At 31.5% G+C, this 25,940-nt stretch overlaps 3 protein-coding genes across 19 annotated transcripts; 2 read left to right on the top strand and 1 right to left on the bottom strand.

Annotated features, from left to right (window-relative positions):
• Positions 1 to 2,193: 2,193 nt before the first annotated feature.
• LOC116424271 (protein zyg-11 homolog B) lies at positions 2,194 to 9,990 on the bottom strand. 7 transcript variants are annotated; one of them, XR_012999050.1, is made up of 11 exons: positions 9,842 to 9,990; positions 8,835 to 9,056; positions 8,445 to 8,682; positions 8,155 to 8,349; positions 7,657 to 8,057; positions 7,440 to 7,585; positions 6,912 to 7,300; positions 6,375 to 6,744; positions 5,967 to 6,303; positions 5,025 to 5,845; positions 2,194 to 4,898 (listed from the first exon to the last, which is right to left on the bottom strand). XR_012999050.1 is itself a non-coding variant. In XM_031970454.2 (10 exons), exons 2-10 carry the CDS (start codon positions 8,941 to 8,943, stop codon positions 5,718 to 5,720), a joined length of 2,313 nt encoding a protein of 770 aa, XP_031826314.1. In that variant the 5' UTR covers positions 8,944 to 9,056; positions 9,842 to 9,990; the 3' UTR covers positions 2,194 to 5,717. The 7 variants fall into 7 exon arrangements, 6 of the variants coding, with proteins under 6 accessions (XP_031826314.1, XP_031826315.1, XP_031826317.1 ...); XM_031970454.2 differs by having other exon boundaries at positions 2,194 to 5,845; XM_031970455.2 differs by lacking the exon at positions 9,842 to 9,990 and adding an exon at positions 9,635 to 9,784 and having other exon boundaries at positions 2,194 to 5,845.
• Positions 9,972 to 12,874, top strand: LOC116424272 (PP2C-like domain-containing protein CG9801). 4 transcript variants are annotated; one of them, XM_076369583.1, is made up of 9 exons: positions 9,972 to 10,106; positions 10,184 to 10,448; positions 10,636 to 10,805; positions 10,888 to 11,114; positions 11,179 to 11,379; positions 11,453 to 11,494; positions 11,573 to 11,750; positions 11,824 to 12,313; positions 12,479 to 12,874. In XM_076369583.1, exons 3-9 carry the CDS (start codon positions 10,639 to 10,641, stop codon positions 12,692 to 12,694), a joined length of 1,521 nt encoding a protein of 506 aa, XP_076225698.1. In that variant the 5' UTR covers positions 9,972 to 10,106; positions 10,184 to 10,448; positions 10,636 to 10,638; the 3' UTR covers positions 12,695 to 12,874. The 4 variants fall into 4 exon arrangements, with proteins under 4 accessions (XP_076225698.1, XP_031826322.1, XP_031826321.1 ...); XM_031970462.2 differs by having other exon boundaries at positions 10,184 to 10,268; positions 11,453 to 11,750; XM_031970461.2 differs by having other exon boundaries at positions 10,184 to 10,268; positions 10,496 to 10,805; positions 11,453 to 11,750.
• Positions 12,875 to 13,353: 479 nt separating this feature from the next.
• LOC116424130 (uncharacterized) lies at positions 13,354 to 25,839 on the top strand. Of its 8 annotated transcripts, none has more exons than XM_076369471.1 (17): positions 13,354 to 13,597; positions 13,719 to 13,809; positions 14,179 to 14,814; positions 15,003 to 15,217; positions 15,293 to 15,373; positions 15,486 to 17,051; positions 17,143 to 17,394; positions 17,475 to 17,576; positions 17,781 to 17,885; positions 18,158 to 18,302; positions 18,428 to 20,910; positions 20,997 to 21,407; positions 21,482 to 21,685; positions 21,777 to 22,309; positions 22,404 to 22,647; positions 23,251 to 23,353; positions 23,439 to 25,839. In XM_076369471.1, the coding sequence occupies exons 4-17, from the start codon at positions 15,113 to 15,115 to the stop codon at positions 24,176 to 24,178; spliced, it is 7,074 nt and encodes a 2,357-aa protein (XP_076225586.1). In that variant the 5' UTR covers positions 13,354 to 13,597; positions 13,719 to 13,809; positions 14,179 to 14,814; positions 15,003 to 15,112; the 3' UTR covers positions 24,179 to 25,839. The 8 variants fall into 8 exon arrangements, with proteins under 8 accessions (XP_076225586.1, XP_031825970.1, XP_031825974.1 ...); XM_031970110.2 differs by having other exon boundaries at positions 13,719 to 13,830; XM_031970114.2 differs by lacking the exon at positions 13,719 to 13,809 and having other exon boundaries at positions 23,442 to 25,839.
• Positions 25,840 to 25,940: the final 101 nt, after the last annotated feature.

Here is a 25,940-nt window from a genome sequence, read left to right as displayed (position 1 = left end):
TAATAATTAATCTATATTTTGGATTACTGTTTTAATATTCTGATGTATCTATCTCATTTGTCTCGAAAATATAAATTTATTATGACATTTATTTGAAATTTGAACTCATAAAAGTATCTGTCAATTTTCTACAGTGAATAGTATAGAAATCGTATTTAGATACATTGGCTTTGTTAGGAATACTACACTGTGCTCTACATTTATATTCAGGCTTATCACTTGTCCATATTTTACGTATTGACAACAGAACGCCCGTATTGAATATTATTTTTTTTAAAAGAAGGAAGTAACTCAATACGCTTTTTGTGATATTTTTTATGGTATTCTTATGTTCATAAACAATGGATGTTCCAATCCATACTGTAGAATATGGCCTTGTGAAATGCAATACAAGATATTGTAAGTTTTTGTGCATATCTCATAGGTTACACAAAACTTACATATTTATACGAACATGCATTACAGTATAATGCTGCTAAAGTGTTTAAGTAAATTCTTATGATATGTCCACAGAAAAAAAAACTGATACGATGGGAAAAAAAAAGAGAAAGAAAAAACCTCATGTCAAAAGAAAAAAAAAGATTGGACAAAGATGGGCACAATTAATCATATTTGATTTAATGAATCATCATAATGAACATTACAAATGTAGATCAGCGATAATTTGCTATTGCAGTTCAATTGGGCTTTTATATACTCAGAGCAGTTGAAATTCAACTGGTTTTATAAACATCAGCCTTTATGTATCTATAAATACCTCAATCCGTTTAGATTACAAAAATATACAAAATAATGAAATGTTAATAAAATTGTGTTAATATATAAAAAAATTTCCCTAACTATAAACACTGAACATTATTTTAATTTAAAAAAAGGCGTAACATTCAATTGTTATATACTATAAAACAATTAAGTTTGTACCTTTAGTTATACTCAAATAAAAAATATGTAATTCTTTTTATACATATCTATATAATTATAAGATGTTATGGGCCATAATTCATTTTAAGATAGTTTCTCCTTTTTGTTTTACAAGAAAAAACATTGATTTTTTATAAATTAAAATTTTTCCTTAAATAAAAGTCTCCTCATCTTTTTTTCCAACTGACACTTTTTCAACTCTCAACCACAACTTCGTATATTTTTGTTAAATGTAAAAATTATAATTTCTAACGACTTTGTTAGTGAAGTACTATGCATTTAAAGTTAGGCAGTTTTTGTTATGTGATAAAATTAATTTAAATTAGAAGAAACTTTTATAACTACATGGAAATAACTGTAACTCTCGATAAAAATGGTACTAGGAATAACAGTGTATTAAGGAAATATTAAATTGTACACAGAAAGAATAATTGATGTAGTATACACAGTTACAAAGCCATAATAGCGTCTTAAAAACTGACTTTAGGACTTAGTGTAGCTATAATAATTTTAGGAATATTTTGATAACATATAAAGGCTGATATAAAAATGAGAAAAGTAAATCTGACATTGTAATTAAAATATTATAACTATTGATTTGTATTTTCAATCTATTTTATAGTAAATGTACGTAATAATTTTGAATGTTAACAATAACAATTGAACTGCGAAGTGAATATCTATAGTACTATCATATTACTAAAATATATATAGTAAATTTTGTATGCATAGTAAGTGAAAGTTGCTGAAACTGTTATCAGTTGTTATCATTTTTCTATCACATCTATCATATGCATTGATATTGATGTATGCAACTTTCATTTATTTATTATTAACTATATATCCTCAATTTTATCTGAAACACATTGCTAATAATTTGTAAGATGCGTGTAAAATGTTTTTGAACCATTAATCCACTGTGCTATGATGTTAGGGGGAGAACCAAGTTTCCACATATTAATGATCAAGCTACATTTCGTGACGTTACTTCCATGTCACTAAGTATTTTGCAGGTGCAGTGCAGCATCAGCATCAATTGAGTGATAATCATACAAATTTCATGAACAATTTTTACGTTCCATTTAGAAAAAGAGAAAAGAAAGAGGAAAGAATAATTAAGATATAAATGTAACATATAAATGTAATATGACTGGGTGGTAAATAAAGATTTTCTTGGCTTACATTTTGTATTTATAATAGCAATTGCTTAATATATATTTACACAAACTCATACCATTAGAAGAATAGGTAAAATGAAAATAATTCAAAGGATTAGTAGTTTGCGTTTATTAACAATCAGTGCCAGTTAAATCGACATCTTTCTTTTTTTTTTACATTTCAGATCAACAGTTTATGTTTTCAAAGGGATAAATTTTGTTCGTACAAACCAATAATATTTTTGTAACAGCTATAATCAGAATATCGTTATATTTATCTTGTTATAACTTTGCATTTCTTTATATCTCTGAAGGCATATAAATACACAGTTAATCTCTAAAGGTTTGGCAATTACCTATTAATGGAAAGTTTTTAAGATATTAGTATTAACCAAAATAAAAAAAAAAAAAAACGAAGACCTGAATCCAAAATACTAATGTAATAAAATTACCTATCGTATTCTCTATTGATTATATAATAATACAAACAAATTATATTTTTGAGGCGCGCTAATAAGATTCTAGACTAATCATACTATTTTGCTGTGGCATTAATATAAATAACATCCAATTTCATATTACGTATGTAGTAATTATAATTTTACATATTGGAAAAAAGGGGAGCTCCACGTAGGATTCAATTGGTAACTGATATCCCTGTCGACGTTTACTTGAGCGTTTTCATATTTTCAGCAATTTCTCATACTTCTTCACAAAATAATCTTACATTCTTCAGTTAATTGAATGATTATCAAATTCAGTTATCGAATGATAATCTGTAGTTGTAGACTAATGATCCGGAATATAAACAGAATACACTTTAATGGTAAATCGCCACATGACACATAACAATATCACTGTGCCATTCAACACCTGATGAATCTATGTATACTGCAATATTAGTAATATATTGGTATAATTCTTTCAAAAGCATCAACGGTAACAACCATGTGACGCATAGTCGTGAAAGCCTCAAATATCTAGCCAAAACATACATACCCAAATATTATAGTAACATAACTATTGAATTTATTAGACTAGAACCTTAAATATTAGTTATAGCTTATAACTGTATAACACAAAACGATATAATTAATAACAAATAGTTAAATTCTCAAAACATTAGTACTACTGTTTACATTGATTAATTTTTCAATTAATTTGCTTTAAAATATATGAATATATTTAACAATTAAGAGTAAAATCTGTCGGTATATTAATGTATCATCCATTATCTACAAATTCAGGCCTGTATCTTTCTGAACGGTTTTAAGTGGCCAATAATTTTTGTAACTTATTTTGTTATGGTACATCATGTAATACATTTTATCAGAGTCTTATAAGCAGACAACACCGATTATTTCGAAGTCACTGAAAAATATCCAAAATGGCCGTAGCAAGGTGATTAATACAAGCGAAGAAGCACTAGACTTTTTTAATTGACAATTACCGATGTGCACCAATTAATATTAATAAACAAAAATGATTTGCTTCCACACCTTCTAGTACAAGCAGATATTCTGGATATTCTGGATGGAGGTGAGACTAACTGATGGTGCATATAATTTGCTAGATCCTTAATTGCACAACACCTGGTGAATGCCTGGAGAACTGACATCATCTTACCCTGCTAGAACTAGGACTAGTTTGGCTGACCGATATAAGTGTACACCAATTATCTGAACTAAAATTTGAAAATATCGCTTCAGTAATGCTGAAATTCAACCTGATGTTAAGAAAGTAATTGATTGATTAGGTGCACCAGCACTCAAGATAATATTCTATGTAAAAAAATTCATTATCATGCTTAATCTGTTTTTGTAAATTAAAGAATAAAATTTGATAGTCTTTATATCTTTCAATAGACTAATATCAAATTGATCGATACAAATCACAACTTTTTCAGTGATCTTTTTCACAGATGATCACATACATATGAAGACAATGCAACAAGACATTTTGAAACTAGTACACTGCAAAATCAGAAAAATTGCTGTAATCTTCTTTGACAATTTTGTATATGCCTAGTAATGTTTGGTAAAAAGAAAACAGAACAGAATTAATACATCAGCTAGAATCATTAGTAAATGCAACTAGTTCAAAATTGCCATACCAGGTGTTAATATTGGCGATCTCTCAATATCATATCAATTATCACAAAAATATTATTTTTAATTAAAATCATTTAAACATCCTCAATGTACAACTACTGACATGGATAGTAGAACAAGCTTAAATCTTTAATGTGACAAGACTCGTAATAATTGCACATGCATTCTTCCGGCTGCATCAGAATGTAATTTCGTGAATTGCCAATGTTGCGCACAATATCTTATTTAACCGTGCAAAGAAGGAAACTGCTAATTTCATTTGTTTCTACGTTTGTGTAAAACCAGTTCACGAAGAAAACGGTATTTACATACAATGTATACAAAAATCACATCTGATATGACAGATAAAATCTGACTGTGAGGAGTTATCCAATAAAACCATTAATTAACATGAATAAATAGTATTTACATTTATCAAAGAATGAACAGTCAAATATAGCTGCGATGAAGCATAGAGCATCTTTTTATGTAGCCAGCAATGTCTCTGTAACAAGGCCCAATAAGTTTGTAGATCCATCAATGCTAATATAATTCGCACTAGACGAGTTTAAATAAAGGAATATTTGATCATGAATGCCACCAAGAATTCGCTAGCTTCACTAGGCTGTAGTTCTGCCTTCGGGTAGAATGATTACACGTGGTTAAATGGAAAATGATCACATTCAACATATGGAACAGCGCGGTTTATCATTCAAGAATACCATGTCAGCTGTAATTCATATAACACGAATTGAGTATGATACTACATGTATATTATATATAATATAGGGTTATGTATAACATATTATACGTAACTCTATAATATATTATACCCTACTATAAAAAAGATTCTCACCTGAAATCACGCGTAGGTGTTGTGTTTGGGACATGGAAATTCCGAAAAATATTTCGAGGATCCCGGTTTTTATATATGCCGAACAATTAAGAAGTGGAGCTCCCTACATAAACTCATATCAAGGGAGCCTGCTCGATACTAATAATGCTTAAGAATTCACAGCAATTTCAACCTGCTGTATCTTCAATACGCCTGCAGGAGGCTCAAGAAGCAGAAATCTAAGACTTTAATTTGTTTATTAAAGCCTACTCTTGCAATATTTAACAATTAAAAAATATAGCATGTGACAATAAAACGTTAAAAATTTATCTTTTCTAAGCTCAATGTATATCTTTAAACAATTAATTACGTGTTTTTTTTTTTTTTTAGTAAACAGATTCTTTAAATGTAACTTATACTATACATTCAAATGTACTTCTACGCATAAGATCTATGTATAATATACTTCATTACACTTCATAATACACAGAACTATTTTCAATAATTCAGGTCCTCAATTTAAGTCTACAGAATTTGATAGTAATATCCTGGACTTATTTCATTTTAGTCCACTTTTGATAGATGTCCATGATCATATAAGAGTTTTAATTATTTGGTCTAAAGAACAGGATATAAGAGTGCACAGATATAAACATTGACTAGTATACCAACTCCATGGTACGCAAATTTTGTTTTGGAAGGCAATAGTCATCGTTAAGAATTTAATTCAATCATTTCAAGGATTGAACGTCGTAAGTTTTGTATGTGTGTATTTGAGGTTTTTAGATTCTTTAATATTTCTACACCTTCTTCTCTGATTAACATGCTGCAGTAATGTTTTGCTACAAGTAATAAAAATTTAAATATAAGTTGATACTCATATGCTGTTTTAGTTATAAAAAAATCACATTATTTGTAACATTTGTAGCAAATAATAATTATTATTCAAATGTAGATACTTACGATTTTTTGTAATGACATGTTGTATTGCCCAAACTGCCCAAAGTCGAACTGGAGCATCTGAACAATGTAAAAGTGGGAAGAACGGTTGAAAGCTTCTATAAGCAACCATTTCTCCTTGAGGTGTTCGCCAGTGTGTCACAGTGTGAGCTAATTGCTGTAATAATTGTGCTCTGCTTTGATGTAAATTCTTTGTACACCATACACTTGGACCATCGCTAAGCAGATGTGCAGTAATGCCTGCTGCGAAGTAAGACACGTCAATGTGTGTAGACACCAGGAGAATAGAAAGCATAGAAATGAATTTATGTTCCATAAGCCTGGGTCTCAAATAATTAATCTACAATAAAATTACATTATATATTGTTTCGTTTTTTTCTTATTCTATAAGAAATAAATTGCAGTACAAACCTCTGCTATATTATTTATCAAACCCAGTACTTTAGTCTCAACACTAGACTCTCCTTGAAAATTTTCAAGCATTTCAAGAAACAACTCCATTCCACCTTCCGCTAGGAAAACTGTACATGTTGTAGCACTTTCATCAGTTAAATTCCAGAGTGCACTTAATGTAAATTTCATCGTTATATCTACTGATTTAGATTCAACTTTAGATCTAACTATTGAAAGTAATTTAGACATATATTGAGGTTGAGCACCAAGCATAGACGTTTCTACTGGTGTTATCTTTGCTGCCAAGATCGAGGAAATAGCAACAGACATGCGAATCATTAACGGTTCATTAAAAGTTAACAGGGAATTCATCACTAATTTTGCACATCTATAATAAAAAGAAGCAATTAAATTAAGTGTTATTAGTTCGATATGCATTAAAATTCCAATGCCTAGTAAATACACTAAACCAAGGTCACTTATAATATTTGTCTCAAGTTTGTCACATTTTTCATTGGAATTTGAAAATTTAGTAAACTTCTGTAACGTTCGTACCTGTATTTATCAAAAGCAACATCCTGTAGAATTCTGTCGCTACATAATATCAGTAACGTATTCATGTACAGTTGATAATTGGTTGGATAAGATTCCATTGCAACCAATGTTAATTCAACAACTTGTTTAAGTATCGATGGATGAATCATAATAGCAAATTCACCTTTTGAAAGATTATAAAGACACGCGGTACATGCTAATTGCACACGAACTTCGTGTGGATGTTCTTTCATACCGGATAATACCAACTTTATTACGTCAACTCGTGGTTCAAGAAAAGTATGAGCTAAACGGAATAAATTAAGAAAACATTTCTCAAGATAAAGTGGTCTGCATGTATACCTTCTGAGAGCTTCCAAAATTTGGGATTCTGTCGCTGTACCGCTAACCTACAACAAAAGGTAAATTACAGTTTATCTTATTAATAATAGAGAAGTTTTCACAATGTATAAATATAATGTAAATGTTCAATTATTATTTAAAAGCATGAACTCAGAACACTATAATGATAATATCATTGTAACTTACAACTAGTCCAGGTCTATAGTCATTGTATGCTGAATTTATTAAACTATAGTCATAGCAAGCATCTGTACTAACAAGTCCCAAAAACCTCAAATGTGGATGAGCTTTAATAAATTCTTTCAAATCTTTTAAATCTATATCACTTTTGCCTATAATAAATATAAAAAAGAAATACATAGTTATTCATAATAGATAAATATAATAGTCATATAATACCTACCAGACAAGTCTAAATTGATTAAGTGTGGCATACAATGTGTTGTTTTTAAGAAGTCTGTTACTTTTGGTTTTGCAGGATGTGCAGGCAACACAGATATGACCGAATGCATATCTTTTTCATCGGAAATGTCTAAATTCCTTAATTCATTTAATTCCAATAATACTGAGATTAAATTTGCACTTTCCTTTATCTTCAAGTTATACATATAAAGAGTTTTTAATCGATTTTTACATTTCTTCAATGGTGTTATGTCATTGACTTTTGTACACGAGATGTCTAAATTTTCTAAAAGAGGAAGGTCGTCGACCACTATTTCCAATCCATGTTTATTAAACTCTGTTCCAGATACGTTTAATGAATTCAGTGATTTTAATTTGCTTAGTGTTACTGCCACACAGTACCTATCATGATATATAAATAGACCCATTAATAATATTATATTATACATTACAATAAATATTTTATTTAGTGTGAGTTTGGAAGTAGCATATAAAGTACCGTGAACAATCCATAAAACTTCCTTTTGCTATACTTAACGACCTAAGATTTTGTAAACTCCAGTCACCTAAACAACTTATCAGATCATTAACTGTTATTTTTAATCCATTAACCACCAGTTCTTGAACTTTATGTTGTTTTAAAACTTTTAAACCCTTTGCTGACAATGCAGATGCATCTTTTAATTGTACACATCTACGAGGAACATTTAAAATGATAAATATCTTTTTCACATTATTTCTCATAATAATTATTCGATCTATCAATTTAATAATTAGTGTATAATTTACCTTAATCTAGTGGACTTTGAATCAAAGAGTGTAATGGTCAAATCAGATAATGTTTTCTTTTCACAGAGGTTGGATAATAGTTGTTCTGAGATTTCATCGGGTATAAAAACATCTGGGTGCTTAAAACTAAGTCTTGTTGCCGAACTTGATGATGCATCACTGGATGCTCTAGGTAAACTAGCCGTACTACCCAAAATATGTGTACTACTATCGCTTACTGAGGATTTGACTTGTTGACCTAAGAATTATACATATATATATATATATATATATAGTAATTAAACATTATTATATTAGAGACCTTCCAATAAATAACTTTAAATAATTGAATTTAATTATATTCATTTTACAAATAAGATATAAAAAGAATAAATAGTTGATAATACTTACTGCAAGTAGGCGTCTCCAATGAACCAGGGCATAGTACGCACAAGTTCAAAATATTGTCACAAATAAAATCAATGCAAACCTCGCGCAGACTTCTAGGAGATTCAAACATCTTCTACTTTTGTTTACATGCAAGTTTTTTTATCTTCCTTTTACTATTTTTTCAAATGTTCGTTTGTTTCCAATGGTCTAGCATTTCATTACTTCACATTTGTTTTGAAGAATCTGTCCAACATAAACATGACATTAAGATTGATGCAATATGGTTTTTTTATATTAAACATAACTTATAAGATCAAGTAATCTAATTTAGATGACAGTTCATATACTTCTTACTCGAAGCAAGCCGTTATGTTTGAAAAATAATTTATAATTACGCATACTATGTAGACGCAACTATACCAAACGCAATAAAATAAAAGTTTCATTAATTGTATAAATTTTTGTTTTTTATTTTTAACCTCTTAGCAGAAAAAATTAATTTCTCTCTAATTTCATTTTTCGCAAATCAATCTATGAAAATATGAATTTACATAAACATTCACTATCTGATGATTACGTAATGACAAGTTCGCGAAATGGAATAAATATTTGTGTCACTATGCACCTAATTGCAAGCACATTGATAATACCACATATTGAAAAGAACTTGTAAAATTGTAAACTTAGTTTTACAGCTCGTTAATATTTATAATTCAATTGGTAGAATTTTAAAACAACGTTTAAATTCTTGTATAAACTCTTTTAGAAATAGCACTGGTTCACAACTGTAAAAACAACCGCGGAAAATCGTAGTCTCTCACCTGTGGAGAGAACGCCATATTGACTTGCCAAATGTCTAAACAGAGCAAAAAGTATACTTGGATGTCTATGTAGGATACGTAATCACGATTACTCCATATAAGTACCATAATCGAAAATAAAGAAAATGTCAATTGTAACTTAATTGTGAGATTAATGGTGCTGACGATATTGAGTTTTATGTAATAATCTTGATTAGTGACACGTACCTTAATATTAAGAAAATAAAAAATTTTCATTGTTTTAATCAAAACATTTGCACCTTAAATTGTATTCGTATATAGAAGAATTTCGTGACACCTTTCAATGGTAAATGGAACTTTTTCGTTTTCGGTACAGATTGATGTTTAAGTTCTACTTGTAAGAGAATTCATCAGTTATTAACATATTATCAATATGGCGGTAAAGTGGAAAACGATGTGCTTTTCAGTGTGTATTACAATGTCATTCCTGTATAGTGAGAATTTTTTCTAGGTAAGATTATAATATCGATATAAAGTTTATTTAAACATATCCATTTTCATTAAGCTAACTATTATTTCGTATTACAGAATTGTAATTACAGTTGATCCTAATATTAAAGGATTAACGGATATCAAAGAAGCTGATTTAAAATGCAAATCTCAAATTTGAAAAGTTAGATACTTTTGTATAAGCTTAACGTTTATGATTGTATATTCCCTTTTATTATTATTTTTTTTTTAACAATTATACGAATATCAGTGCAGATGGAAATTTTCGTACATAGTCTTTTCATGTTTATTCGTTAATGTTAAAAGTATTATAATCTAAAGGAACTACATAATTTAAATATTAGTAAGTCATAGAATATACTTATACATTTGCTTTTTTTTTTCATTAAGGTTTTAAGAAGGATGAATATTTCAAAGTAAGATCATGGTTTGAATCATTAGTAATTGTCAACCATTTTATAATGTCATGTTTTATAATAACTGATATTGATCAAAATTCTACCTGCACTTGAATTCAATTTCCTTAAAAGAAAATGCCAAGTTTACGAAAAAAAGTTGCTGGCTTTATGCGGCAATTGTCAATCAGCAACTTGGCAGGAGCTGTGGAAAATATTGGTCAAGGAGAACAAACTTTACGTAGTCCTAGATCGTTAACACAAGATTTTGCAAGTGGTTGCTTTATTACACGATACCTAGATGGGTAATAATTTTTAAAAAATTTTAAATAATAGCATTTCGATAAATATTGTGAACAGAATATAATATATAAATCATATTTTCAGTCTAGAGACAAAGCAGGAAGGACCGGAAATTGTGCATGGTAGAAATCCAGAAGAATTACCAATTACGCAACTTGGAAACTTTCAAGAAGATAAAGAAGTATTTGCTGCCCATACTGGTCCTGATAATGGACTTATAGCGGTTAACGTACAACAAAAACATTTAAGTATTAATGATATTGATATAGATTACATTGATATGTTAGATCAAGGTGAACAATATAGAAACAGTAAGTATATAAATTTTTGAATTTTAAAGAAATAATACAAAAATAATAAAATTATTTCTCTTAGCATCTGCAACCACAACTCCCATGATTGCTGGCATTTCTGATTGGTTTAATCCTCATGAGACAGCATATGGAATTGCTACTACATTGTATGAGAAAAACCCTACAAATAATATAAATAACGGAGAACCTATTGCAGACTGTTTTGGAATTATAGCAAGATCAAACTCAGCTATTTTAGCACTTGCAGATGGTGTTAATTGGGGTATGATTATTTTTAAACAATTCAAAAATATTTTTTGTTACATGTATATATAAAATTTATAATTATTTATTAGGTACTAAAGCAAGTATTGCTGCCAGATCTGCTGTACATGGAAGTATGGAATACTTGAATAAAGCATTCTTCTGTCCTTCGGTTAATAATGAAATAACAACAACAAAAGACATTTTTATAGCCTTACTTCGATCATTCCATGCTGCGCATTCATTAATTCTACAAGAGCAAGGAATGCTTACAACATTAACTGTATGTGCAGTTCTTCCACTGCCAAATTCTGAATCTAATACAGATCAGAAAAAATATGTGGCTTGTACCTGTAATGTTGGTGACAGTTTAGCTTATGTATATTCAAGGTAATAAAAATAACGTTAACGTATTAGAAACTGTTATATTTTTTTCTATAAAAATAATATGTAACATTTATAGGAAAACTGGAGTAAGAGAAATAACAAGAGGATCTCATGATATTCATTGTATGCGTGACATGCGAGATGCTCTTGGAGCGTTAGGTCCTGTAGATGGATGCAATCCAGAATTAAATAATTTAACGCTTGCAATGACAGAAGTTGAAAACGGAGACATTGTATTCTTAACTAGCGACGGAATTTCAGACAATTTTGATCCTGTAGTTGGGAAATTTGCAATTTTACCATGCCATAATAATGTACCTGATTCAACCATGAAAACTCATACCGAGGGAAGATCGAAAACTCGTCGAAAATCCGCAGAAAATTTAAGACACGCTGAATCCGGCAATAGTAATAGAAATAAATCTAATCTGCCAGTAGTTGAGGCTTATCAAAGACATGAACTGACTCTTCTTAGAATGGAAGATTTGTTACGAAGAGGTGTATCTGGAGAAGGTCCACCATGTAACAGTGCCAAACATCTTTGTGAACTTCTTTTGGACTTCGCTGTAAGTAATCTGAAGTATAAATATACCTATAAAATAATATGCATGTAATGTATGATTTTATTAATTTTCTAATTACAAAACGAACGCACATGAAACTAGAAGGTATGGAATAAAATTGAATGCCGATCTTAAATATTAACATGAATTTAACTTTTATACAAAAAGGTACGAATAACTGCTGCCAAAAGACGAATATTGGAAGATACTGATTTATATTATGCGCAAAGTAAAGACGGCCAATTAGTTCAACTTTCCAAACAAGAACAGAGAACTCGGCGAATAAAAACATTGGACAAGGTTTCCATGATTCCTGGAAAATTAGATCATGCAACAGTTGTAGCATATGTAGTTGGATCATTTGATTCAGAATATGGTTTATAAATAATTATGGTAATAAAGTTGCAGTTTTATTTGTAAAAAAAAGTAAGAAATTAAAATGTTTTTATATAAGATTTTTCTGAATATGTTGAGTAAAAGTATTGTTTTAGGTATTATAAAATTTAATTGTTTATATCATTATTTTGTTATTTAAAATAAAAAAATATATGTGCTTATTTTAAATGCGATGAGATTTATTTAATTAGGACCGTGCATTTAATTTTGAGTGACAGGTATATAATTTATACATATTCAAAACACATGTGTATATGCGTAAATTGTTAATACACATTTAAATCTACGCGGCAGCAATAAACACAGACGAATAGAACTTTGTCAGTTGAAAAATGTTTTGTCAATAACGATTTATAAAATTATAGTCTGAAATAAAGTGATATTCAAACACGTACCATTATAATTCTGTTCAATATCAATGGTGTAATCGCATAAAACTATCATTGCAAACACGCGTTTCCCTCAAAATCTGAAACTGTCAGTACATTAAGATTACTAACAGTTTCTGTGTACTGATTGGTTATAAGTAAGGCATTGACCAATCAGGATGAAGAGTTTGCTAAATGGGTGCTGCAAAAAGTTACAGTACCATAACCGAGGTGTCGCCAATGGTAAAAGCACTGGGATTTTATAGACTTGTGCTAATGGCAGCCTTGACAAATACATGATGGCCGTTGCCACCGAATAGTGTAACGCGTACATGGAACTGTCGTGTGCCAGAAAAGTTTATTATTTTAAGTAGAATTTTTCCCCTTGTGTTGTTCATATACATTGTTTTTGTTCGCAAAGGAATAAAAGGTTGTGTGCGGAAGTAATATCATGCTGAAAGAGGTGTGAAAAAACGAAAAATTGTAAGAAGAAAACACGGGTGGCAAAACCGCGTTCGCGGAGGTAATATTGACAATTTTTCATCACGACGCTACTCGCATTTTTCCGCGTCAATATGAAATACACATATCTAGGACACCTTCTTCGAGTTTCTCAGCTATTCAAACCAAAAAATTTTTTACAGATGATTGCTTTTTCTTTTGTTTACGCCTTGTCAGTTGGGCTTTTGTTGTGTGCATCCGCGCGCCGCTGGTACCCATAAGTGAGAGTGAGATGTATGCGATTCTTGTATGCGTGTAAGTGGCTTGTGTGGCACGTATGCTTGCACACAGGCGTGCAAGTTATAACCTCAAAATGTGTTTCCAGCTGTCGAATTTTTATTCCGAACATTTTTTCTACTGTAAAACGATTATTTACACTTATAATTGTGTATGTGCTACAACAGTGCGTTGTTTTCTACTCGAGTACATATAACACAATTTCCCAATAACAAAATGCATTCTGTTTGATAGTAAAAGTTTCATTTAAACCAAATGTTAAAGGTTTCTTGTGAATTAAAAAGAAATAATATCGTTCGAGTGATATTTTTCATTTTTACCTCTTTTGCCAGTAGTTACTAATAGAATATTGTTTGTATGTTGCAGAACACAAATTGAGTGCAAATATTAAGAAGCCATAAGTGTAGTGTATGTGACGCTTTTAAATGAAACTGAAATGTGAAACAGCCTCAAATCATACTTAGTGATATAAACACAAAATGTCTTGATATCGGTGTTTTGAATGTTTAGAAACTGCTAAATAATGTCTGCCGAATATTATCTGGAATTGGGATAATACAAAGGACATATTATTTAGAAAGTGACATCTAGAATTATTTTATATGCACAATTTCTAATGTAATGTCATGGAAAAATGTAGTTCAATTGTGTTTATACATGGATGTGATCCTGCAACAAATGTTCTTTAAAGATAAGTCAGAGTACTTTCAAAATGCAATTGTGCAGTTATTCTTTAATGGATAATGTAGTTCTAAAAAGAACTACCCACTACATATAAGAAACTAATATACAAATATGGTTAGCGCTTCAGTATGATATTAAACGCAAATACCAACAACATATATAAATACAAATATTTTAAAGTGATAAGAAAGTGCTGCCTAAATAACGGGTGAAATACGAAGTTACATGGATGACAGGAATAGGAGACGTAGGTCGCAGACGCGTTGAGTGGCGCCGCAGCGCAAATTTAACTTCTCTCTGTCGCTGAGCTCTTCTGTGGTAAGTAATCTCTATACAGTAGGAACTAGTAAAATTAAATAAAATTTGATTCGTTTAGTACCTAAAACTAATTCTGAAATTAAAAATTAACATTTCATCTTTATTATTATTTTAAAATAATATTCTTTCGTAATGTTACATCTGTTTTTTTATACATTAAAGCTTATTTATTTCATCTTCTCTTTCAGTTGATAATTTTCAATGTGTACTACGAATGTATAGAAGTATCTAGAAGCAAGCATAGATAAACTGAAAAGGTGGCTAGACGCTGCCCAGAGTAAAGAGGGGCTGCGTGGGCATGCAGCAGCCTCAGTCACGCCCTCTTCTCGGGGACTCAGTATCCTCTACAACTTCCCCGACTGCTCGGCGTAACAATCCTGTTGCTGTTTTAACGCATCAACAAGTATGTCTTTTTTAAAGACAAAAGCAACATGTAAAAGTTATATTTTATTAATGCTAAGTTATATTTAATTTTTAGTTGCAACAGTTGCAACAATTGCAGGCCCAGAATTCGAGTGGTCAGTCTCTAACATTTGCTTTGCAACAAACATCAAATAATGTGAGTACTTCTATTAAGAAGTGTAGAAAAAATATTTTGCGTTTAATTGAAACTATTTGGTGTTAAAGTCACTAAATGCTAATTAGTTCTGTTACAAATGTTTGTATTGTAGCCTCAAGACCAAGGAAATGGATCAACGACTGGAAATCACATAGTATATGTAAACCAACTAAATCATTTAAATCAGGGTACCATAAATCCCTCGGGGACTGGTATGGGCCTACCCCCGGCCACCCCCACTTTTGGGGTGGGCCTTAATATGGGATTGCCACTATCACTTCTAAATACCAGCCTTACATCCCTCACATCTAATGTTATCACTACGTCAAATCCTCTGCTCAATTTGGGCCTGCCAAGCATAAATACAGGACTACCTACGATAAATCCTAGCCTGAATCACTTGAATGCTATAAACTCCAATTTAACTTCGAATATTGGTTCAAACAGTATTAGTAATGGTCTATCTGGTTTGGGACAAGATTTAAATAATATAAATCCTGGAATTAATAGACTCAATACGTTAAATTCAACGAGTATAAATTCTGGATTGTCGAATGTTAATACTGGGATTACTAATGTGAATCCAAATTTAACAAATTTAAATTCAAATGTAAACCAGAATCTTACCAGTTTAAGCACAAACTTTACTTCCCCAAGTTCTGGTGTATCTGGTTTAACTGCTATTAATCCAAACATAAATGCGAATTTGACAACTACCAGTATAAATTCTGGTGTAAATCAAGGTCTTAATCGACCTGTTAATGCTTTAACAACTGGATTGACTCAAACTAGTCTGAATTCCAACAGTACGCAATTTCCATTCCAAACCATACAAAGTATACAAAGTATTGCACCACACATTGTTGGATCGAATATTGCACATGTACCAAGTTCTGCCATATCGCAACACCAAAATTCAAACGTTTCTACAATTTCACAAATATCAAATGCTGGTACTTTAACAAGTTCCAGTATATTTACAAGCACTTCCAGCGAACCGATTCATTCGACCACAGCAAATGTGAATCACGCTTCAAATGTGAACCTCACTACTAATATTCCACATATTGGTACAATGCACTCAAATATATCTAATGTATCAACGTCTAATGTGCAGCATATATCTGCATCAAACGAGCCGAATATGTCACTGAGTCATACATCTTCCTTAAGTTCCTCTCAATCAACTGGATTTCAACCTCAGCGACAGTATTCACAGGGAATTAACCCTGGGTTAAGTTCTTCAGTAACATTAACGGGCTCGTCTCAGCCATCAAATGTGGTCAGTACAATAAATACTGTAAAATCTATGCAAAACATTCAAAGTCAAAATATTAGTTCTCCGAGTAGTCCATTTTCAATGCCATTGAAAAGCCCGGCGTCTAATATTGCGCCACCCACGCCAAGTCCTAGTCCTAACAGGCTATTACTTAGAAGTCCAGCTTCAAATTCGATACAATCGAACAGAAATAGTCCGAGTCCTGTTGGGACGTCAACTTCAAATAATAATTTCAATATACAAATGCAAAGTCCAATGCAGAGTCCGATGAGTGTTAGTCAAATTCAAAGTCCTGTACTTAGTCCATATCCTCCTGCTAAAAGTCCTCATCTATTAAGTGGAAATAACTCTCTAAACAACAGAAGTCCAGCACCTGGTGGCAGTCCTGGTCCACCTGTGGTAAGAAATCATTTTTTCTTCTAAGCAGCAAATCAAATGTCTCCGCTTTTGATTGAATTTATAGATTTTTAATATTTGTTTTACTTTCCAGGTTAGACCTAATACACCTATATTGCAACAAGGTATGCAAGTGTTGCAAATAATTCATGGTACGCCACAGGGGTATCAGTCAACCCCAACACAGCTAGTAACTAGAACGCATCTTTTTGGAAACCAACAAATTCAAATAGCAACAACTAAACCTGCCAAGCAACCCCCACAAATTTTACCAAAACCACCTAATCAGCAAACAGCTGGATCACAACAAAAACAACAACGTGTTACTACTACGATTACAAACCAAGTAATATATTTTAATGAATTATAATTATTTGAATTGTTTTAAAAATTCATTTATAATTAAAATATTGAATGATTGTAAAGGTTACTCAACAAACTCAACCGCAGTTAGTTCTTGCTGGACCTCAACCAAATCCTACTACTGCTACAATGATACCAACAGCGCAAGGCCTTTTATTAAATCAGGTATGTAATTATATTTGTTTAAGGTTCTTATCATTCGCATGCTTATTCATTGAGATCATTTGAAAGTATACATGTGCCTGTTTTAGCACTTACCAATACAAAATACTTTTAATACGCTTGATTTCTATTATAACGGCTTATGTGCATTTTAGTGTCACAAATATCTGCTTTGTGCTTCATATGTTTATCACATTTCATATATAGGTTTTGCCGTCAACTGGACCCGTTATTGTACAACAGCAACCAGGTGGTGTTCAACTTATACTAAGAACGCCAGCAAGTGCCCAACAACAAACACATACTGCACAGGTGATGGTTTCATTCATGCAGCCAAACAATTTCATCATATTCGATCATTGCTTACTTAATACTTACATTAAAAAATTTGTATGTATCATTTTTAATGTTACTTAAAGTCATCGATCATTTTTCGTGGTATCAATCATCATAAGAATTTGTATGTATCTCGTGATTTCTATTAATTTATTTATCTGATAAATTACGTTAAAGTAAATAACGTTAGGAAAAAAATATTGTTTTAAGAAATATGTCTATTTATTGTATAAAATCTATTATTTTAGCTAACGCAACAGCAGTTGGTAAGAGTTGTCACAGCTCAGGGAATGCAACTGCAAGGTATTACTCCGACGTTTTTCGCTGTACCTAATGGATTTCCTCCAGCTGCTTCTCCAGTGATTAGACATACACCGTCTAGTCCTGCACCTTGTAAGTTTTACAATTCATAATTCAATTAAATGTTTTACAAGGAATGATCTATTATGTATGTATATGTATATACGTATGTACATGTGGATTTATGTATGTACATGAAACTTTTTTTTTTAATTTAGCTGCAAATTCTGGAACTGGTAACTCTATTGTGATTCAAAATGCAATGGTACAAAGTCCTCAACCACAGATTTCACAAGTTGGTTCGGGTACTAATACTGCTAGTACCCCTTGCACTCAAACTGTTGTTGAACAGACTCTATTACCACCACCGAAGAAGAAAGCGAAAAAAAAGAAGAAAGCAAAACGGAAAGATGACGAACCACCGAAATTAGATCTTGCTAGTATAATGAAAATATCAGGAATAGGAGATGACGATGATATTTTTGATACTGATCTTACAACTGAATCTGATGTTTCTTGTCAAGTTCAAGTTGAACCAAGTTCAGGACAAAATCTAGGACAACTTCCATCTCAAGTGACTATATCTACTAGTTCTGCTCAGAATCTAATACAAGTACCTGCACCGAATACAACGAATACCCAAACTTCTGTGTCCCAGACACTTAATAGTCAACTTGTTGCGCAACTTCAGATGCCTGTACAGAACACGATACAGGGCCAATTACGATTTGCTCTTGGAGAAGATGGAAGAGTTGTTTTACATCGAACTCCAGAACCAAATCAACCAGAAATGGATCAGGCTACTGCTCAAGCATTGATACGATCGTTAACTCAAAGCGGTGGACAAAATTCACCGATCATATCGCATCTTCTTGGACAAGCGCAAACCACGACGCAAACAACACAAAGTACGGTATTACAAAGACAGAAATTCGTCAAGTCACCTCTATCATCCAGCGTTACTACAGTTACTACAACTGTAAGTCCTACAGGCCCTCAAAGTGTTACTTGTGCTACTAGTCCACAACATGTACAAGTATGCTCAAAACCAAGTAATCAGCAGAAAAATGTGAATGTTCCTCAAGAATCTAATCCTGTGTTAAACGTTTGTGTCCAAAGTAATCTTGGACCTTTACAAGCATTGGATATACAAGCATCAAAAAATATTACCGTACAAAATCTTATACCAGCATCAAAAACTACTCCATCGCCTAACTCTAGCCTCGTACAACCCAACAGCAATGTTCTAACGACTTCTGATGTTTTAACACCAAAACAGTCGTGTACCACATTTAGTGTGCAAGGTTCTCGATTGACTAATACGAACCAAGCAACTGCTAATCAACAAAATTCTAATGTTTCTACACAAAAGTCTAGTCAAGTGCGGCTTACAAATGCTTGTGTAACTACTAATGTGCGACAAAATTTAAACAAAATATCACAAAGTGGTGCACACGTTCCAAAATCATTACCAAATAATTTAATTGTACAAAATGAACACAGCATTGCGAAAAATAACCAGAATCTTCAACAAGGTAATCAACAGGATGCTATAACATTGCAACAGGAAACACCAATATTTCAGCACAATCAACATCAGCAGATAACAGCGCAGACTGTGCAAACACAAAACGTTCAACATGTTTTCGAGCAAAATCTTCAATCTTCTGGATCGAATGTTCAACACAATTCTGTGAATATGATGCAGCAACAAAGTTCTTGTAATACTATGCAGCACGATACTATGAATGTGTTACAACATTCTAGTATTCAACAAAATACGATCAATGTGTTACAGCAAAATGCAGGTGGTAATGTACAAAATATTGAGCAAAATTTACAATCTGGTATTAGCGACATATCTCATGCACAACAGAATGTGATTACCAGTATGCAACAACAAAATACTTCTGCTATTTTGCACAATACAAGTGTGCAACAGAATGTAAATGTACAACAGCAGAAAGTTGTTGCACAAGCGAATACGTTTTCTTCTGTTAATGCGCAACACTTTGAAACTCAAAATGCAGCAAACTCCATGCAGCAAGGACTAAGTACACCACAAAATAGTCAACATCAAAATATTGTTATAACAAATGCCCCTGCTCCTTCTAATACCATTCAACAAAATGAATCTCAAAAAGTAGAAACTCAAAGTACAACAATGCTTAATTCAGCAGCGAACAATATATTAAACAATGCTCCAAAAATTACACCTGAAATTTTAAACGCATTGAGTAATTTGAATCCTAACGATCAATTATTAATTGCAAATGCAAATGGACAGATGCAAGTGATAAGTCAACAACTATTACAGCAATTTTTAGCGGGACAATTAAACGCAACCAATCAGGTACAAAATCAAAACCAAACTCAAAAAATAGTGATCGGTGAACCAGATGCGAACAGTCAAAATTTACAAGGTGTGCAAATCAATACACCAACAAGTCAAATCATTGTAAATAGTTCTGGTGGAGCTCCTACTATTCAAAATAATATACAAAATATAGTAGTACAAGCTGCACCTTCTCAAATACCACAACATATACAGATCCAAAATTCTGGTTTTCCAAGTCAATTTATTGACAATCTAAATCAACAACAAATAAGGAACATAGGTCAAACGAATCAACCAAAGAAGGCAAAAATTGTTAAAAGGACAAAAACTGTTGTTACTACTCAGAATACAGGAAATGTCCAGGTATGTTGAAAAATTGTATTTTCGTCATTTGTTAATATTTATTGTTACATTTAATTTCATTTTTAATTTAACATTTGTAATAATAGGTGACAAAAACTATTACGGTTTCCCGGCCAACAATGATATCAACGAATACAACAAATCTACAGAAGGTTGATAATTCTAATAAAACAAATGCTGTGGTATCTCAAAGTACAAATCCAATTAAGAATGAACCTACTCAAATTGTCACAAATGGTCCTGTACTTCCACCTTCTCCTGGAAGTCATTTATCAGTTCCCTCAAATGGTCAAATGGTTCAAAGAGTGCAGACCATTCAACTTCCTGCTCAAAAACAGCAATTATTAAAAAATATACAATCTCAAATACAAGCTATATTAGCTCGTAAATCAGGTACACAACCGGATCAAACCGTTTTGACAAAATTATATCAGGAACAGGCGAAAATTCTAGCAAGTGGGAAAATTGTTAGTACTACAACACATTCCATTAGCAGTGTAAGTTCTGTATAAAATATACATTACAAATTTTGTGATAACACAATAATATTAAATAATATTGTTTTTGATAGGGTTCAGAAGCAGGTTTCAATGTAAATGCAGTCTCAACGCTAACATCTGGTATAACTCCTCAAAATTCTTACAAAAATCAAACATCAGCGGTACAAACTCAAACACACACATCTACCGCTGTTGTAACTTCACAAAATTTAAATCCTAGTATACCAACAACTGTGCAAAGTAATACAAGTAATACTTACATGAATAATCTCACGGTAAGTAACAAAATATTTATTGCAATTTTTTTAATGTGTGCAAATATTTATTGATCATTTATGTTATATATTATTAAAAACATTATCGCAGGTATCACAAACTGTGCAAGGACAACAGTGTATACAAAATAATCAGAATGTGCATCAAGCGCACACAAAACAGCACAAAAATTATCAGAATCACGGGAACCAGATATTAAGTCCGTCCTCTGCCAATATGCAAATTTTCTCACCACCAATAACCTCAGTGGCTACGGTGCAGGGCAACGCACAACAGTTAGCTCCAGTCCAAACACAACAGACGGGGATGCAACAATCGACACAATGTCAAACTGACCCACTAGATATTAAACCAACCATACAAATATCAAGTCCTGTTAAACAAGAATTATCTTCACCTATTCAAGTACAAGTTCAAAGTGGCTCTCCTGCAGGACAGGTAGCCTCACCTAGAATGATTGGCAAGGGACCACAAAGGATTCAAAGCCCAGTGAACACTAATAACAATTCAAGTAAACAGATTGTCAGTCCTAACAGTAACACAAGTCCTTTAGTAAGTCCGAGACAAGGTGTAAAAAGACCTGCGTCTAGCCCAATTTGCAGACAAATTAATCGTAGTGATTTGTAAGTTTAATACTTTATCCTTAATCATTTTTATAAGTAGCATTTAATGTATCAATCATATTTATAAAATTCGTTTGTACATTTATTTTTACAGATTAGAGCAACAGTTAAAAATTGATCAAAATGGAGCGATAAATCCGGATGTGAATACACCATTTTTAAGCAAACGAGATGCTTGTAAACGACTTGTAAGGTATCATTGTTTAAACGAACAAGTACTTAGTCCGAAAGATTTGGCGAAAGCTGATGAGATATTTGAAGAAACTGCGAAACATCTATTAACAAAATTCAACTCTATGATGAACAAGTACACATACCTTCTTTTAATGGAAAGCATGGTATGTAAACAAAGTATAACATTTTTAAATAAAAACATATTGGCATTTTTATATTTGTAAATTAAGTTTTAAATATACAATAATTTACAAGATGATAGCATTGTATTATCTATATTTCTTGTTAATTTATTATAATTTATATATGATAAACCATATGAATACTTTGTATATGTATACAGGGTAGATTGAAAAATTTGATACAATGGCACACAAGTACTAGGAATGATAAAATAACTTTTTGTTATTCGAAGCCTCATTTTTAAGTCAATTGAATTTGAAAATCTATTGAGGGCAATTGCAACTGATTGATGCTTGATGCAACAAATTTCAATACAAAACCCCTATTTTCACTGTTTCTATGAACAATGCAATGTTAAATTCTATTATCAAAATTATTACACATACTCTTGGTGTTAACTATTAATTCCTCAAATTCAATGTTATTAGAAAATTAAGTTTTGCATGACAAAAATTTCTTCTATCCTTGACATATTTTGAGTTACAGAATTTCTCTAACCCCTTTTATACTACAATCCATACTCCATATTGTATTTGTGTATTATTTATTATGAAATGTGAATTGAAAATAAAATATCATTACAGCGGGAAGTGCGAACATCAGAGCTAATGATGATTGATAGAACTTTCGTTGCTGAAGAGCAGAGTATATTAAATAGGTTACGAGAACAAGAGGCTAAAGTTAATGGTACACTTTTTATTTCTACATATAATAAAGACTAAATTTTCACTAGTACTTTTTTAAAATAATGTTTACTCTTTTCTATTTTCAGAAGAATTTAAAAAGGAAGAAAAGCCATTGGTGCCAAAGGTTGAACCTGGTCTTACAGAAGAAGACAAACTATCCCCACCATTAACTAATGTATCTGTGAAACGTGAATTGGAAGATGACTTTCCGAGCGATGAAATGGAATGTAAACCAGTGATTAAATCAGCGAGTTGTACTAGTGGTGATTATGACGAGTGGGTAGAAATTCAAAAGGAACTTGGTGTATATCCATCTACCACGGACTCGTTCAAATGTAAAAATAGTAATAATAGTAGTAATAATAGTGCATGTGCTGTGGCTGTAACAAAATCGTCAAAAACTGAAAGAACACGAGCGAACGGTGAATGTCGTGCGAATGTACCAAGTGCGAGTGTTTCTGGAGTTCAAAACACAGTTGTAAAGGACAGTTGTGAGCAAGATAACACTCCAATCTTCGAAAGACGTTGGAGTAGCGCCACAGACCTTGAACGAGATCTGTTAGAAGATGCTGACAGTTTAGATGGACTGGTTTTACATTCTCAAACGCAATGTCCAGGCTCTCTTCACATAACTAATGAAAGTGGAAATGGTAATGAACACGATGATATTACCGCACAGGTACAATCTGCTATCGATAGCATTCTTAATCTTAAAAAACGTCCTACAAATACATTACCTGGCAGTAGTGGTAACAGTGCATCACAGTCCAGTGAATCAAAGGACACAGTGCTTGACCAAGCAGTCCGCAGCATTTTAGGCTCGTGACCCTCCTTTAATAAAGTATGTTAAACAAGTGAAGTTTATGGTGAACATCAAGCTAATAATTGTTCGTTTTGAAAATTTTCGAAAGACTATACATTCATTTCGGTGATTTTTGTGGTTAACGTGAATAATATATAAACTATTATGACATTAAGAATGCAACATTGTTTTTTGGTAATGCATATCTAAAATCACGCAGATCGTTGCTAAATTATTTGTACAAAAATCATGCAGCCTTAATTTCATTTATATATATAAATTAAAAGAGACTAACTGGATTATGCAATTTTACATTTTTCTCCAAAGTTTTGTTCTGCAATGGCAATAACTATTCGTAATATAAAAATATGTATACTTTCCAGTAGTCTAGCTGTAATAAAGCCATCGCGTTTACCTAATTCTAGCAGCTGTACATGTGGATAGATAGAGAGATAGATCGATAGATAGATAGTTAGATAAATAAATAGATAATTCGCTCAGATTTTTCAATCTGCCACTTTGTAATGTAATTTTGTAAAAAGTAATTATTTAAAAACAACTTATTCCACTTTGTCTGTAGTACTTGTAGAGAAAATCTTGCGAATACTTAAAACTGGGTCGGTAAATTGTACATACGTTTTTAACGTGTATTATTAATATTATTATTACTATTATTTGTATTATTGTTATTGAGATTCACTCTCAGAATTATTATTGTATTATTATTATTAATATTATTATTATATTATAATAATTATTATTACTATTATTGTCAACAATACCATTGTCTCAAATAATGAGGGATGTATGGTATAAAGAGAAAGTAGTGGTTTAAGAGACTGAAATGGAAGACAATGATGAAAAAGCATAGAAGGCAAATGATATATAAGGTGAAAAGGGAACACAAAACCTCTATATTAATTTGAATTCATTTCTATTTAATGTATATGCAGTCTTAAATGTTAAAGTGCAAAATCAAACAGGCAACCGTTTTTTAAGTAGATATAGTATTTTACAACTTTTTTGTCATCACATGAAATCACAATAGATCTGGGTAAACGATGAATACATGTGTAGAGAGCACATGTGTGGAAAAAGGGTAAACCCACATTGGTAACATTTCAAACAAATGATAGATATCCGGTGAGTAAGATTTAGAAAGCAAATCTTTCTATATGTGCCTTTTTATTTTTTACATAGTTGATGACTAATATATCATGTATGTACACCTGACTCGTAACTTTGATTCACTCGATTCTATTATGTCGAATAATGAATACAAATTCTTTTTAATCGATGAATTAAACATACAAAATAATGATCTGAATTAATCAGTTTCAAAGTGTCCCACTAATTACAAAAATAATTGTTCATCGCCGACAGTGCTTTTGCAAGGAAAATTTAGTTATGTCACAGTATTTTTGCATCCTTTTCCCACATAAATTCATGATAGCTCTCTATACATAGAGGCAATGTAATGTTTTTGGCAAAAGCAATCCAAGACTGACGTATATACAGAGAATCAAGCAAAACTATGTAATGTATTACAATAAGAAATAATCATTTGTACATAATATTCAATTACACTCTCGACGGCAATCGTGACTTAATGAATTCTTCAAAGATTTTAAAATTTGGATATGCTAAAGTTCTTTTGATCCTAATAAATTGCCGATATTTCACGAGCTCGTGTACGAAAATATTTTTATCCTTGCCTGTTTTAAGATTTTAATTTGCAGCATGGAATTTGATTTTCAGTACTAACAATTATTCATAATAGTGTAAA

The sequence above is a fragment of the Nomia melanderi genome, chromosome 7 (genome assembly GCF_051020985.1).
Source record: "Nomia melanderi isolate GNS246 chromosome 7, iyNomMela1, whole genome shotgun sequence".
NCBI classification, from domain to species: domain Eukaryota; kingdom Metazoa; phylum Arthropoda; class Insecta; order Hymenoptera; family Halictidae; genus Nomia; species Nomia melanderi.
Note: the sequence above shows the minus strand (reverse complement) of the source record. Positions and strands in the feature narration are given on the sequence as shown.